Source organism: Danio rerio, chromosome 24 (assembly GCF_049306965.1).
Source record: "Danio rerio strain Tuebingen ecotype United States chromosome 24, GRCz12tu, whole genome shotgun sequence".
NCBI classification, from domain to species: Eukaryota; Metazoa; Chordata; class Actinopteri; order Cypriniformes; family Danionidae; genus Danio; species Danio rerio.
Genome location: NC_133199.1, coordinates 817,501 through 834,463, shown reverse-complemented (window position 1 = coordinate 834,463; position 16,963 = coordinate 817,501). Strand labels below are relative to the sequence as shown.

Genomic DNA, 16,963 nt, shown 5'->3' with positions numbered 1-16,963 from the left:
CAAGGGTTAAACAGCAAACCAATGACCCATCAGATTATAATGATGTATAGATATATTACAAGTCATGCACTGCAGTATTTTAAACTATGTTGAATGCACAAAATTCAATGTAAACATTAAATGCACGCATAAATTGAAGCACAATTTCAACATTTAAATGCACATGAATGTAACAATTTCACACACAGCATCCCAAAACAATTACTGATCCTTCATTCGTGGCTTTACCTTTACTACACTTCTCATTAAATATCAGTTAGTAAACATAACAGCCTGGCTTCTACATAATTGGAGTAATATTGGTTTCATATTCGCACATTCAGAATTTCTCCTTAGTAATTAAATTTCAAAAATGTATTGTTTGCTATTTTTAACAAGGGAAATCATTTTAGCAGCCAATGACTATCAGATATAAATATTTATTTATATTTTATCCACATCATTTAAGTGATTTTTGTTGTTGGGCTATCAAAGCACATTGTGTACAGCCAATTAAATAGAGTTAATGTTGTTTTAAAGTAATTCTTTCATACCCAATATCTCAAAGTAGCATGATAAACAATATAGAGAGCGTCACAAGCTGTCACTGTTTAAAAATGAACGAAAGTGCGAATATAAAACCAACTTCACCTCAATTTCAAAACAAGCACTCTTCAGCTCACACCGTTAAACTGGGAACTATACAAGCACGAGCATCAGATAACGTTACATGAAATAAATAAAAACTTGTAAAACAACTGACAGCAGCACAGGTGTGGTGAAAGAGTCTCTTACCTGCCCAGCTCTTTACCGGGGATGACGTCATAGCGCTCGGTGAACGGCTCGCTCCGGATGGCGGTTCGGATCTCGCGAAGCAAACCGGAGCGGTTGTGACCGGATTCACACCGAATTCGGCTTCTGGAGTCGGTCGTTCGTGGACATTCAGGAATCATAACGACTGCTGTAAAAGTATTTTTGTGTCCAAGATGGTTTTCAGCCCGCGAACCCACTCAACAGGTGACTTTACACGGAAACTATCACTCTTCCTAGCCCAAATTAAACCCTTTTTCCCTAACTGACGTTTATCCTAGCATTAACAGAACGGGGGCGTGTTTAAAACGAAGTGTTGATGTTGTCATCTTCGGTTAAACGGTGGGTTTTGTTGTGACGCTGATGAGCGGCTCTCCTCCTCTGCTGGTGTGCTGCTTCAAACTGAGTAACTGAACCAAGCTGATCCTCGAGTAGCGGTTGCCGGAGCAACGCGTCTAAGTGACAGGCCTGTTCACCAATCACAATTCAGCACGAGCTGATAGGCGGTAGGGAGGTTGTCCTAGAATGAAATCTGACCAATAGCAGGAAACCAATTAATGAATTATTTAAATATGGCTTCAGTTAGGTACAGTATATTTTGAAAAGTTTACATTACAGGTAAAGTCTCTATAAAGGATACAGCTGCAGAAACGCACATCAATATAGCATCATTTCTTTTGACACTGTATAACAATACAGGCCCATAGCCAGGCTGGTGAACGGGGGTGGTTCTTTTTTCTCAAAAAGTGGACCTTTTTGCAGATATTCGCCTCATATTATATTTAATTATGAGTTTTAAATACTGCATTTTTTGCTGGAATAGCTTGAGTGTCAGATGGCCATCATAACCAGACGTTTTGATGAAACATTTCCTAAAAATTAAGAATAAATAAATGTGAAAACAATACTTATTTTTTATATACAAAAGTATTACATCATATATCATTAGAAATTAATAGGAATCTGTTAAAGTTTTAAATTAAAAACTCATTTATTAGCCAAATAACAAACTAGGTCAGCGCATTCAACTTTCCTTAGCCAGAATTTGTGGCTTTCAGAACCTGAAGTCACACCGAAGCAAGAGCAAAAGCCTTCTTCAATGGGTTGTTTTCATAGGCCTTTTTACAATTTATTTTGGCATAGCAGTCAAAATAGGACAAATGAGCTCATGTATGAGACCTTTGCCAGTGAAGGGTGGGTCTTTCGAACAACCCGAACCCCCCTAGCTACGGGCCTGCAATACTTAATATTTTTACAGTACTGTGATGGTTGGGTTTAGGGTTCGGGTAGGGGTAAATGTAAAAAAATAACATTCATTGGGTTATTTAATAAATAACATAAACCATACTCGGTATTACTGTGAGGGTTGGGTTTAGGGGTAGACGTTAACAAAATACAATTAATGGGAAATTTAATAAATAATTCTTGTTAACTTCCAGCCACAACCGTATCTGATCTAGCAACAAGTTTACACTCCAAACTTTATTTATTTCTTTATAGTCTGCGTTTATATTGTGCATCTATATTTTTAAATTATTGACAGCTTTTTTTCAATTTTAAAGTAGAATGTAGTCAGAACACTTAGTGAAGCCTATAAGACTATAGAAAAAAGGGACTTTAGTGAAGTTTAGAACATTTTTGTGCATAAAATAGCAAAGAAGTGATATATTTTATCAACGTCAGAAGAGTTTTAAAAAATCTATATTTTTTGGACAATTGCTCATAATAATACACATAAAATGCTGCAAATTATATTTTATTTGAGATTCCTCTTCCGAATTTCAAATATAAATATATTATAAATATATATTATAAATATTTTAATTTGCAGCATGTTTATTTGTATTGCAGCATTTGTTTGTCAGCATTTATTAGTATTGTACTGCATTTTTATTGCAGCATTCTTATCAGGCTTTTAAGGGACATTCTATCAGAAACGTACATGATCTGTCCCTGAAATAAGAACATAAATACAGTGAATACAGTGAATCTCATCCCAAAAATGTTCTGATGGTTGGTTTCTGTGAGTTGTTCTGTAAAAGAAGCAACAGATTAATAGTTCTGCTATGCTAAAAACTGTTATTTAGGGAAAAAAAAACTAATAAAATGTTTTTGTCGGAGCCGTAACGATATAAACAAACAACATATCATTATAAATTTTATATCATTTTAATTGATAAAATGTTATCGCTGACTATGTTATCACTAAGACAAACCTAGTGGCAAAGCATAAAGATTTTCAATGACAGTTTAATCTTTAATTTTTATTCTATTATAAAATATTTACTACTATATATATATATATTTGCAAATCCTGAAAGAAATCACATATCTGATTCTTACTGTATATGTAAAAGCGTTGAATTTTTGAATTTTAATAACTTCATATAACAATAATAACAAAAAGCTGGTCATCTGGCTTCTGTTGGCTGTAATTAATTTTATTAATAGGACTGTTGCCAGTTATGAAGGACCAACCAAGTCATGCTCGTCAAAGTGACATCTTTGATGGAGGAGAAGCTGGCAGTGATCAAGCATGCGCTCTATCATTGAATTGTATGATTTTACGCTGGTTTCATATGATTTTTCGAGGACGGCAAGCTTAGGTCAGGCCCTGTCACATTTTTTTATATGTGAATATGTACATTTCTGGTAGAATGTCCCATATAAAATAAAACAAATATTAACATTTTACTCAAATTCAGAGAAATTGAGAATTTTCATAGCTGTAAAGTATGAGGGAAACAAAATAATATGCTTTTTCTGAGCCGTACCGATATAAACAAACAACATATCATAAATTTGATATCATTTTAATTGATTAAATGTTATCGGTGACTATGTTATCACTAAGACAAACCTAGTGGCAAAGCATAAAGATTATAAATGACAATTTAATCTTTAATTTTAATTCTATTATAAAATATTTGCTACAATTTGTTTTAAATAAATAAATTAATATATATATATATATATATATATATATATATATATATATATATATATATATAAATATATATATATCCCATTTATCCCATTCAAGAGTGTTTTGTGGCCCTCTAGTGTTTGGATTGTATAAAGATGAACTTGAACTTGTGTTATGTGTTATGAATGACATTCTTACTAATTTAAAAACTGAATAAATCACAATAAGCCTACAACAACGTGGATGTTTATTGACATTTATGTACAATGATTTGGGCCAAACGCAAAATCTGTTCATGTAGAACAGAAGGATCAGTAAATTAGGCTGATATACAGTAATAAGTGCTCATAAATATTTCTATTTACATATTTTCATTGACAAACGCATCATTGTTCATAGCAATTAAAGGTTTTCATGTGCAGTTTGGAGACTGCGTCATCTTGAACTCATATATAAAAGCAATATAAAATACAAAACAAATAGAAATAATAAAAATACATCATTATAACAACAACTGAACATTTTGCAACAGCGAACGGTCAGATAGTCATTTCACAGTTTCTGTCAATGACAAATAAACAGGTTTGATGCGTTCAGATTTAATGTTACCAGACTTTAGCCATCAGCAATAGTGTTAATAAATGATCATATACATATAAATATGATAATAAATGCAACGTACCACAGTGAAACACACCATCATGCATTTAAACCCATTCATTATTTCTCTTTTGATGGCTGGAATTGTCAAAGAGTTTGGATTTTAAGTGTTTGTCCAACAAAAAATGGTTATAAAGACATAAAAGCACCATTTTAGTAAGATCATATAATAATAATAACAACGAAAAGCTGGTCATCTGGCTTTCTGTAATTAATTTTATAAATGAGACTGTTCACAGTTATGAGGGACAAACCAAATCATGCTCGCCAAGAAGATGTGTCAATAAATAATGCAAATAAATCATTAGGATGCTTATTATCTTTGAAATATACAAGGTGAATTGGGGTTTTAATAAATATATCATCTGTGGCGACACCAGCAAGATAACTTCAATAGAAGTACTCTGGGAATGTCATGCCATTGTCAGTGTCAATATTATATATAGCGCGTCGCCTTTAAGAAGCATTGTTTTAAGAGTTAGAGAGTTATTTTTAATGTGGCCACACGATCTGATGAGCTTAGGGTTACTGTCACTAATTTGGTTGCACAATAAAGTCTCTTACATCACAGTCCAGTGAGTCTCCATGTGTTTCTTATGTGGCTATGATCAGAACAGCATACTAGCACTGTTTATTCAGTATCATTCATGTATCTGTATGCATACAATACACAGATGATGCTTTACCCTTTTTAGTGCACAATATATCTATATCTAGAGCAGTGCTTCCTAAATTATTTTGCTCTGACACGGCACAAAATGCCTTTATTACAGAGAGGTTCTGTCTTGTTTTTAGTTGAAATAAATTAGAGAATAAAGTTGAATTTTAATGTTCTGAAATCCAGAAGCTAAACAAAATAAAAATAATGTCCTGTTCTCAGAAATAATAGGTCAAAATTAATAATATTATTATTTTTACTTAAAACAAGCCAAATAATCTGCTAGTAAGGTGACAAAAAGAATTTTGTTTTTAATTAATTTAATTAAAAATATTACTTTACATAACACACCAGCAGATTATTTGGGTTGTTTAATGTTAAACTCACTTATGATTTCTTTAATACAATTTTAATGACTTAATTAGTAAATAATTACTTTTTAAATTAATTTACTGCCACTTACCCCCTAAAAACCCCCAGTAGTACACAATTTTTATGCACTATAATATCCCTATTTTGGTTTGATATTAATTCATAAATGTAACCCACTGCCCCTACTGCACCCAACCCGCTCTGAGCTGGTATTGAACCATCAATTCTGTGTATGGGAGCCAGTTGCTCTAACAATGAGGCTAAAAATCATGGCCTCCAGCGTCTGTCACTAGAGCACCTTTAGAGGTCAGAGAAGTGAGGTTTCTCCGCATAGCACTTTGCTAGCTGGTCTAACAAGGAGGCTAAAGGCTGCAGCCTCTAGCGTCTGTTGCTAGAGCACCTTTGGAGAAAGGAGGAGTGAGGTTTACCTGCATAGCACTTTGCTAGCTGGCCTCCGTTACATTCAAGCCCCACTCCCATCCCGGACGAGCCCCCACATGTAACACACCAGTCTGAGCTGGGATCGAACCAGCGATTCTTTGTATGGGAGTCGGTTGCTCTAACAAGGAGGCTAAAGACCATGGCCTCCAGCGTCTGTCAATAGAGCAAATTTAAAGGTTAGAGGAGTGAGGTTTACCTGCATAGCACTTCACTAGCTGGCCTCCTTTACATTCACCCACCCCTAAACCCCACTCCCATCCCGGACGAGCCCCTACGTGTAACCCACCAGTCAACCCGGTCTGAGCTGGCATCGAACTGGTGATTATGTGTATGGGAGTCAGTTGCTCTAACAAGGAGGCTAAAGACCATGGCCTCCAGCGTCTGTCGCAAAAGCAGCTATTAAGGAAGAAGGAGTGAAGTTTTGTAGATTTGTAGATCAAATGTGTTGCTCTTGATAATAATGATGATAATAGTCATGTAACAACCATGCAAATCACGTTATTGCGTATTTTAGGGGTGCCAAAATTAACAGTTTTTTCGGTGCACCGCAATACAGGCGTAAATAATTCGGTATCGGTTTAGTAATAATCATAACCAGTTATTATGTCCTGACGTCATTGAGCTCCTATGTGCTCTGTCGCGACGGAGGTGAGCGCCGGTATTTACAACACTCAGGAGCCAACTCAGGGCCGGCCCGTGGCATAGGCAGTATAGGCGAATGCTAAGGGCGCTGTACATCCAAGGGGGCGCCAGAAATGAGCGCGGTTCAGTTGGTTTTGTTTTCGATATTCCTGACACACATTCAGTTATAGACGGCAATAACTCAAAAACCTCTTACCCTAGAAAGATCTAAAGTGTGTTTCCTACAAAAAGAAGAAGCTGGTTATGTTTCGCAGCTGTCTTTCTTTTTTTTTCGCTCGACATTAAGAGCACTGCTCCGTTTAAGCCCTCGCAATATGCGTTTAGCCAGGAGAGCTCGCGCGGAGCAGAGCTTTCAGTAAGGGACTGTCAGAAAAGTGCTTCTTTTTTTCGTTTTTTGTGTGTGTGTGTGTGTGTATGTGTGTGTGTGTGTTTGGTGCTGTCTATGTTTGTGTATGTGTGTGAATGAGAGACAGTGTGGTGCTGTGTGTCTGTGTGTTTATACAGACAGCTTGTTATAGCCTCCCCCCTAAAATATAACACTGTGTATGGAGAGCATCGTCAATGCACTGAGATATCGAATTGAACCGAATCGATGGCAAGATAATCGTATCCGAACAGTGAGACCAGTATAGGGTTACACCTCTAGCGTATATTATACATGTCGCATATTCAGTCAGCAATATGTTAGTATTTAGTTCTGAACATAGCCACACTTAAAATAACACAACATTTTAGAGAAATACCCAATCAGAAATGTACCGATCCCTAAACTTTAGAGAGCAGCATTTGGGTCTCGGAGGTAAAAACTCCATTCATTTTCTCCATAGGGAATAATGCCGAGATCAGACTGCAGGATTTTCAAAGTAGTGGCGTCACAGATGTGTTCACACTGCATGACTATCTTTGCTAGCGTTTTGTCTCTGCTTTGTTTACACTGCAAGATGGAACGGCGACAGGCGGTTTCACACTGCATGACTTGACAATAGGAGAAACGCAGACAACTTCAGTCCACGAACTACGTCTCACAACCAAACACACACGAGAAGTGACCTGGAAACAGCGCGAGGTCACGTCGTACATCTTAAGTTATTAACTACATAATGAGAAGGAAGTCTTTAGTGGAGTAGTGCTTATTTTGCTCACCTGGCTTTCGAAGGGAATCATTTCTCCTCCGCCTTTTTCTTTTTGGAGCCGGTTGTGATGTTGCTCAGATGACACGCCAAACAGTCACGGGTGCTCCTGCCACATTTACACTAGATTCCCTCCATTTCTTGAGTTCATATAGACTGAAAAGAAACCCTTTTACCTTCTCCTCCATCCTCCTCCCGCTGGCCTGCAGAGACCCACACTAGTGGACGCTGCTCTCTCATTGGCTGTAGGTGATCACTGATGCTATTTTCACAACACATTTCACACGCCAAATATCTGACGAGTGTCGGCGACTCATTGGTGATTCTCTCAGATCGTGTCTCGGATAGTTCACACTGTGTGATTGTTCCTCAGGTGAACGAGCACTGATTTGCCTGTGATTTCAGGCATTTGTCTGCAATCAAAACCTGTGTGCGAGTCCAAATCAGCGCTAAAATCATGCAGTCTGAACTCGGCATAAGAATAAACATTTAAATACAGTGATGTACATGTGGTGAGAGGATTTTGTTGAACTCATTTTTTATACTTGTAAACATATATAATAGCCGGATTAGTGCAGAAAAACTACATTACCCATGATCCTGTGCAGAAAATTCCACCAATCAGAGAGTTGCAGCAAGCAAATCTCGCCAAAAGAGATCTTAAGCTCCACCCACTCACACAAAACTCTGCAAAGGAACTTGTATATTCATAAATATATGCATATTTCTCAATAAACCTGAAATATATTACTTGTACTGATGCAGTCAACAACTTTAAATAATTAGTTTCATATTTCTCCCTCCTTTAAATTGGACTATTATTGACAGGAAAGTTTTTTCCCTTTTAAAGGTGTTGTATCTTTGTCTTTCTGACTTATTTTTATACACTTCTGTGCTTTAAAATCAAGTTTTTAATGTTGTGTTTCTCTTTATAGCTCTTTAACTTACATGATTTATCAAACTCTTTTTTTATTTCAATCCCTATAAGGAAAATGAATGGTAATAAGCACCAAAACTGCTGGAAAAATCTGACAAGTCTATGGAAAGCAGGATGCTACTCCATCATTTGAATACAATAGGCTGGAGTTTGGTTTTTACTATTGCATACGTGTTTGCTTCTGTCCCCATAATCTCGCACATATGAAAAAAGTATCATATATATTGTGTTTTAGTGCAGAAACATGCTATTTCAAGTCATTTTAAACAAAATCCTAGTTTAAAAATCATTAAAAAGTCTCTTGTGGAATGAGTTATTGAAAATGCATTTGCAGTAATATAAAAGAAATGCGTCACTCCAGACCAAAGGTGCTGGTCTCCTCCACAGCGGTCAGGAGTTTCTCATACAGCATAGTGTATGAGGGATATGGAGGCAGATCCAGACGGTTGAAGCATGTGTGCGCCCTACAGGAGCCAAAAACACAGAGGTCGAAGGTCAAGATGGAGTTTGTAGACTAAAACAGTACATTTCTGCAGCCCAGACTCGTTGGAAATACGTGCCTTGGCCTACATGTTTGCAAAACATAAAGTATTTTGTTTTAGATATGTTTCATTGCACATTTCAGATGATAAATCCACTAGAGGGCGCTGTTTACATGTTTGTAAATCTGAAATATGTTACTTAGGGAACATTTCATTGAACGTTTCAGATGACAAATCCACTAGAGGGCGCTGTCTATATTTTATGAATCTGATATACATTACTTATAGTACACTATGCAGTACATTTGGGATGATAAATCCATCAGAGAGCACGTTATATATATATATATATATGTTATTTATGGTGCTGTCTATATTTTATGAACCCGATATACATTACTTATAGTGCATTTTGTTGTACATTTTAGGTGAGAAATCCACTAGAGGGTGCTATGTACAATTATATAGCTCTGATATATGTTATTTATAGTTCATTTTGTTATAAATATCAGATAACAAATTCACTAGAGGGCACTGTCTAGATTTTTAGGAATCTGACATACGTTACTCATCGTACAGTTTGTTGTACGTTTTGGGTGAGAAATCCACTAGCGGCTGCGGCCTTCGTTTTAATAAATCTGATAGACATTACTTATGGAAGATTTTTGTATGTTTTAGATTATAAATCCACTAGAGGGCACTGTTTATCAACATTTTTATAAATGTGATATATGTTATTCATAGTACATTTTACTGTACGTTTTGGATGACAAATCCACTAGAGGGCGCTGTCTATACTCATGAACCTGATATACGTTACTTATAGTACATTTTGTTGTACATTTTAGGTGAGAAATCCACTAGAGGGCACTGTCTACACTTTTATGAATTTGATAGACATTACTTATGTTATTTATAGTACATATTTTTGCACGCTTTGGATGATAAATCCACTAGCGAACACCGTCTACATTTTTATGAATGTGATATATGTTATTTATAATACATTTTGTTCTACGTTTCAGATGAGATATCCACTAGAGGGTGCTGTTTATATTTTATGAACCTGAGAAGACGTTACTCAGTACATTCTATTGTACGATTCAGATGACAAACTCACTAAAGGGCGTTGTGTTAATTTTCGCGAACCTGAAATCTGTCCACTAGAAGGCGGTGCTTTCCTAAACCCAACATATAGTGTTTCTAAAAGCAAACGTAAGTGAAATGAGCAGTGCAACTGCATAGCTTTACCTTGATTTACAGTGCTTTTACCTCTTGTGTGGAAGCGTGTTTCACTAGAATCGAACCAGAGCGCTTTGCAGCACAACACTGTAAAAAGTGAGCTACAAGCAAACTGCCAACACTAGAAAAGTGTCAATATGGAGACACAAAACTTATTCATTGCTATACGTAGATAGTGTTAAGTTGCTTTGTGGTGTTTATTTGATGCTGTGCAGAGAACTGCACCAAAATAATCCTTTATTCTTTAATAATGTGTGCCTGTAAATATCATTAGCGTGAAAAGGAACAAAAACTTTTGTCGTCACACTGCCCCCTAGTGTTCATTTCAGCTGCAAAATGCAGTCAAATGTTTTTTTAGTTTCACAATGTAGACTGAAGCACATATTTCCAATTTCTCTGAACAAACGTCTGCATTTCCTCCAGACATGGCATGTGAAATTCTGTACCGCAGTGAGGCATCTGTATCCTTTCCTTCACATTGGCTTTATTTATTTCTGTCTGCACACACAATGGCCAACTCGCCTGCGTTCTCACCTTGACAGGGAAATATGAGCCTGTGCTTTAGTGCTGACGGCGCCAGGCTTTAACCCGCAGGCCCTTCGCTTTGCCAGACCAACAGAGAAAATGAATGTCAAGGTGAAGCGCTGGATGCAGATCAAGCCAGGGTGACACTAATGTTTGGCTTTCAGGATCGCACTGTGGCTGAATTTACACTGCAGATCTTCATTGTCCATTCTCAGTATTGTGTAAAGTGTGTTTACGATATTTATAACATCAAGAATGCTTATTAAATTCTTCAAAAACATTTCCGTCAATATCTGATCTGTGTGATCATTTGTGTCTGTGTAATATCTGCATTATACCTGGGCAGAGAAGTGACTTTTCCCCACTTCTCAATGCAGAATCGCCTCAGGCCGTTGCTCCCGCGCAGCGCTGCGAATCCCTCATAGGGAACACTGGAGGTCCCCGTCACAAACTGCAGCAGACGCAGCCGCTGCTCATTATTGAAGCGCTCCACTGCCGCCCAGAACCAGCGCATCACCATGTGGCCATCATGATAACCTGCAGGAGATGTTTACATGGACATTGATACTCCTGTTTTAATACAATGAAGACAACGAGAGAGTCTTTTCACGTGTGTTTCTCAGCAGCAGAAGTGGTCATAGTGCAGAGCGCAGTAGTAGGAGTGCACAGCAAATCATTTATTTACAATCCTATTTGCTGAAATAATGACAGAAAAACTCCAGGATGGTGTTAGCAAGACTTTCAGAAAGAGGAAAACAATAGTGTGAGACTGATAACGGCAGCCAGAAGAGAGAAAAGTGTCAGATTTACAGTCTAAAAACTCATACTGTCTAGTTTTAAGCCAAAATTAAGTGAGTTTTTCCTTAAAACAGGCCAAATGGGGTCAGAAAAATAATCTTATGTCAAAAGGAAAATCTAGATTCATTTGGGAGAAAGAAAAACTTGATCTAATGAGGGAGAGATGGACACTAGTGCACAGACGGCTGCTTCTCACTCAGAGCTGCTGTTTATGCTAATGAGAGAGAGATGGTCACTAGTGGGCGGGGCTTTCATCTCTGATGACATCATACAAAGGGCGAATGTCAATCAAAGTGCTTCTGTCTTTATCAAGTCTGATTAGAACAAACACAAATTAATTCATCTTCATCATTAGAGGCTGGAGATATTCACACACTGCTGACACACACCTGGGTTCAAACCCCTTATAAAGGTCATTCTTGCATAATAGATCCTTATGTTGAACAATTTTACAGCGGGAACTGATGATATTAGTTTGACAGAACTTTTATAGACGCATAGATTTCGCTTACCTCCTCTATATTCTGTGTTGGATCTCCAGTCGCTCAAATCAATCTCAGCCGTTCCTGCAATGACCAACTCCAGCTCACGAGCGTCAAACACTGACACCAGACGCGAGTCCACCACCTGCATTACAAACACACATCTGAATACACTGAGCATAGATGAGCTGAGGGGGAGGAAGGCCATGATCGAGATGATTGGGACGCCATGATCGGTAAGAACCGATAGAGGGGGTTTAGCCAGGACACCGGCGTTACTACTCATTCCCAGAAGTGCCATGGGATTAATGAGCACAGAGAGGCAGGAGCTCAGTTTAACGTCTCAGCCGAAAGACGGCGCTCACTGACAGTGTAGTGTCCCCTTCACTATACTGGGGCGTTAGGGCTCACACAGACTGCAGGTTTAGCGCCCCCTGCTGGCCTCTTAACTGTTTAATAAATCTGCTTTTAAGGGGTGTCAAAATTAATAGTTTCTTCGGTGCACTGCGATGCAGACGTGGACAATTCGGTATCGGTTCAGTAATAATCATAACCGGTTATTACTTACTGCTGTTTATATCATATGCGCTACGTTACTGTAGCGTACTATAGTAAGGGAGGCGAACGCGAGTACTTACAACGCTCCAGCTACTTACAAACGCAGAAACTGTGCACGGTTTCATGCATGTGTGTTTGCTGGGATTTACAGCGATACTTCTGGATACAGACACGAGTATCTGCAGAGTTTTCTCCACCGTGTCTATCATGGATCAGCTGTAAACGGCGCTGCTGTTCAGAGTGAAGCGCGTCAGCATGTAAAGCCTGTTTATACTCGACCCATCCGCTAGTTCGCCGTGTGCACTGCGCTCGAGTCTCAAAGAAATCATCCACTCTGCCGGCCGAAATCATGTCGCGTGCACCCAAAGCGAACCTCCGCAAAGATCTCACATTCGCCGCGCGCTCTCAAGCGAACTAGCGGACGCGTCGAGTTTAAACCAGTCTTCAGAAAGCGAGTGGGATATTTATACTAGTTTATTTGCTGTAAATCCTCGTGTTGTTTAAAGGTAGAGTTTATATATCTGAATCTGCATTAAAGGACAAAGATGTATTACAAATTGTATATTAATATAAATATATTTATACGTTTTAATACAAGAATTCTTGCGCTGTGAAGAAAATACAAAAATGTGAATGTTAAGCATCGTCAATGCACCGAGATTTCCAATTGAACCGAACTGATGGCATGATAATTGCAACTAGGCGTCGCAGTGGCGCAGTAGGTAGTGCTGTCGCCTCAGCAAGAAGGTCGCTGGGTTGCTGGTTCGAGCCTCGGCTCAGTTGGCGTTTCTGTGTGGAGTTTGCATGTTCTCCCTGGGTTCGCGTGGGTTTCCTACGGCTGCTCCGGTTTCCCCCACAGTCCAAAGACATGTGGTACAGGTGAATTGGGTAGGCTAAATTGTCCGTAGTGTATGAGTGAATGTGTGTGTGGATGTTTCCCAGATTTGGGTTGTGGCTGTAAGCAGGGCCGGAGCAAGCTGAACTGCCGCTCTAGGCAGAGGACGATCACGCCGCCCTTAACCCCAATGTGAAAACGAAAGTGACTGGTTATAAAAATGAAGTGAAGTGTCGCGGACCTCTATTCTGTTGCCTATGCGCGAATATAATTGAGGACGCAGGTGGTGAGGGAGGTGTCGCGGACGCCGCCCCCTCTATACTGCCGCCCTAGGCAGCCGCCTAGGTCGCCTCTATGGACACGTCGGCCCTGGCTGGAAGGGCATCCACTGCGTAAAAATGTGCTGGATGAGTTGGCGGTTCATTCCGCTGTGGCGATTAATAAAGGGACTAAGCCGACAAGAAAATGAATGAATGATAATCGTAACCGAACCGAACCATGAGACCAATATAGATTCACAGATCTACTGTTTTTGTTTAAATACACCAAAACACATTCACTGAGAAGTCTATATTCACTAAGAAATGGATAAAGACAATAATCTCAAATGAAGATGAGTTCATGTATGCTGGGCACTGTAATTGCTTCCTGTGTGTGGATCGTCTACTGTTCCAGCTTTTGTACCTCATAGAAACCCCTAACAAGGGCTTCGGCTTGCTGCATGACCCCCCGCTCCACCCTCCATCGTGCCATTCGCTCGATGTAATCTTTCTTGTTCTTCTCTGTCACCTGAATGTTGGAGCCTCCAGACTTCAGCTCCCTCTCCGTCACCTGGTAAAAGACGTCAAACGTTTAAAGCTGCTGTATGTACGTTTATGACTTAATAATAATCTTAATATTTGATCATCTGCAAAGCAATGCTAAAGTCAATTGTTATTGACCCATCCCAATTTAACGTCCCAGTCTAAGAGAATCAAGGGGGAAGGGCTGAAGGGCAGAAATGGGATCTGGCCTTTATTTGCTGTATGTATTGAGGATGCTTTAAGGCTCAGCCTTTACAATCGTTCAGTCCCGATCATTGCACATTAACATTTATAGCAAATTCTGGTTAAAGTCATATGAAAACTCATCTTTAGTAACAGAGTGAAAGCTCCAGCACCTGTCCGAAGACCTCCTCGTTGACTGTGAATGTGAGATCCAGAATGTCAGTGATATCGTTGTCCTTCATCCACTGTAAGCTCTGGTGAAACTCCTCATCCAGATACTCCAGATCACTTAAATCCGTCACTCTGTGGAGCAAAACAACACAGAGAGCCCATTAAAGCCCATCACTCTGAATAGTTTACTGTGTCTTTATCTGTGACCAATTACAAAGTAAACAGCAAGTGTATGACGCTTAGTATTTAAACCCTATACTAAGAATGGAAACATACTGTATATGGAAACTTCACTGACCTTAGGTACAATATGATGATATTGCATGTTATTTAAGTCATAAAAATGCATAAATGTCTTATAATTACCCCCAGTTTCAATGGCTGCCTGTGTTAAGATCATAATTTAATGTACACTGAAAATAAATCAGAGTCATTGGATTTACTTATTTTTTAAGGTAAGTGATTGCAAAAATTTATTTGGGCTGAGTTTACACAAACAAATGAAGCTGAACATAGCTAAAATTGATTTTGTTTGTTTAAATTCAGCCCTTATCAATAGTTTGCAACCACTTACCTTAAAGACATGTAATAATTCAATGAATAGTTTTTTCAGTGTGTACTCCAGATTGTTTGAGTGTGATTTTAATGCTCTGGTATAATTGAGACTTACAGTCTGAGCAGAGCCTTGTAGAACGGCCGAGTGAAGAAAGCATCCAGCAGATACTGATGGATCAGAGCCAGACCCAAAATACGGCCACTGAAACGAAACCTGAGACGATCCAGAAAAGCATACATCTGTGTCATTCATATCATTGTGTTCTGTATGTATTCTGTACTAACACATCAGCTGCAGTTATATACTTTGAAAAATCCACGTTCAGGACAGCACAGTTAATAGAGTATGCGCTTTTAAATTAGTTTTTATTTTGGTGCTATTTGGTACTATAAAGTTTTTAAAGCTGCAGTTTTTGGTTTAGTTTTTATTTAGTTTTATTTAGTTTGTTTGCTTTTAGTTATTATATATCTATCTTTATTTTTAATAACTATAGTTCAAGCATCTAGTTTAACAGTTCTAGTGTCGATCAGGGGTACGTTTGAGGTTGAGGTTGGGAGTCAATAAAAACAATTAATGGGTCATTAAATAAATAATATAAACAATTCTCATATGAGAGAATATTTCGAGGGTTGGGTTGAGGTTGGGGTAGATGTAAATAAAATGCATATAATAAATTATATACATAATTCTTATTGCAATTAATATTGAAGGGTTGAGTATGAAGTTGAGGTTGGCGTAAATAAAATATATTTAATGGGTCATTTAATTCATTCATTCATTTTTTAATAAATAACCTAAATAACTCTCATTATATTGAATATTTTAAGGGCTGAGTTAAGGGTTGAGGTGGGGTTTGGCGTTAATAAAAACAATTAATGGGTCATTTAATATATAATATAAATAACTCTCATTATTTTGAATATTTTAAGGGTTGAGATTGGGGTGAAGGTTAATAAAGTACTTTTCATTTGGTAACTTTATAAACAATATATATAATTATTATTATAATGAATATTTTGAGGGTTGGGTTTAGGCTTGAGATTTAGGTCGATGTAAATAAAATACAATTTAAGTGAAATTTAATAAATAATTCTCATTATATTTCATATTTTTAGTGTTGAGCTTTGGGTCAAGGTTGGGGTAAAGGTTAATAAAAAAAATTGAATGGGTCATTTAATAACTAATATAAAGAATTCTGGTTATATTTAATATTTTGAGGGTTGATTTTAGGGTTGAAGTTGGGGTAAAGGTTAGTAAAATACAATTTAATGGTTCATTTAGTAAATAATATAAATAATTCTCAATATAAATAATATTTTGAGGTTTGGTTTTAGGGTTAAGATTGGAGTAGATGTAAACAAAATACAATTAAAGGAGTAATTTAATAAGTAATGAAAATAATTCACGTTATAACAGTTTTTGAGGGATGGGTTTAGGATTAGATGTTAATAAAATGCAGTTTAATTGGTCATTTATTTTCTAATATAATTAATTCTTCAGCTGTATCCCTTCTAGCAACAACCTTTCTGAACAGTTCTTGAATGTCAGACTTTAAAAATCGAGCTAAAGTTAAAATGTAATAAAAGATTTGTAAATTAAACACTGACAAATTCTGCATGGACAAAAATGCTTCATTGGATTTACTACATGTTGTTAAAGTAAGTGGCTGCAAACAATTGATAAGAGCTGAATTTAAACAAACAAATTAAATGCAGTAATGTTTAACTTCATTTGTTTGTTCAAATTCAGCCCAAATCAATAGTTCGCAACCAC

At 37.5% G+C, this 16,963-nt stretch overlaps 2 protein-coding genes and 1 long non-coding RNA gene across 10 annotated transcripts in view; 1 reads left to right on the top strand and 2 right to left on the bottom strand.

Moving 5' to 3' along the window:
- Window positions 1–1,193, bottom strand: part of stk17a (serine/threonine kinase 17a) — a 44,018-nt gene extending 42,825 nt beyond the window's left edge. Inside the window, exon 1 of the mRNA NM_001089337.2 lies at window positions 775–1,193. Within this exon, the coding sequence (NP_001082806.2) occupies window positions 775–932 (158 nt within the window). The 5' untranslated portion in view covers window positions 933–1,193. The remainder of the gene's footprint in view (window positions 1–774) is intronic.
- Window positions 1,194–3,797: 2,604 nt separating this feature from the next.
- Window positions 3,798–16,963, top strand: part of LOC141380801 (uncharacterized) — a 198,830-nt gene continuing 185,664 nt past the window's right edge. The window contains exon 1 of the long non-coding RNA XR_012399641.1: window positions 3,798–5,409. This is a non-coding gene — a long non-coding RNA (uncharacterized lncRNA). The remainder of the gene's footprint in view (window positions 5,410–16,963) is intronic.
- The window catches only part of hecw1a (HECT, C2 and WW domain containing E3 ubiquitin protein ligase 1a), a 70,803-nt gene continuing 57,784 nt past the window's right edge, over window positions 3,945–16,963 (bottom strand). For all 8 annotated transcript variants that reach the window (XM_073941344.1, XM_073941347.1, XM_073941345.1 and 5 more), the window contains 6 exons: window positions 15,305–15,403; window positions 14,637–14,766; window positions 14,162–14,308; window positions 12,115–12,229; window positions 11,143–11,341; window positions 3,945–9,019 (listed from right to left, as the gene is read on the bottom strand). In XM_073941344.1, the coding sequence (XP_073797445.1) occupies window positions 8,908–9,019; window positions 11,143–11,341; window positions 12,115–12,229; window positions 14,162–14,308; window positions 14,637–14,766; window positions 15,305–15,403 (802 nt within the window). In that variant the 3' untranslated portion in view covers window positions 3,945–8,907. The remainder of the gene's footprint in view (window positions 9,020–11,142; window positions 11,342–12,114; window positions 12,230–14,161; window positions 14,309–14,636; window positions 14,767–15,304; window positions 15,404–16,963) is intronic.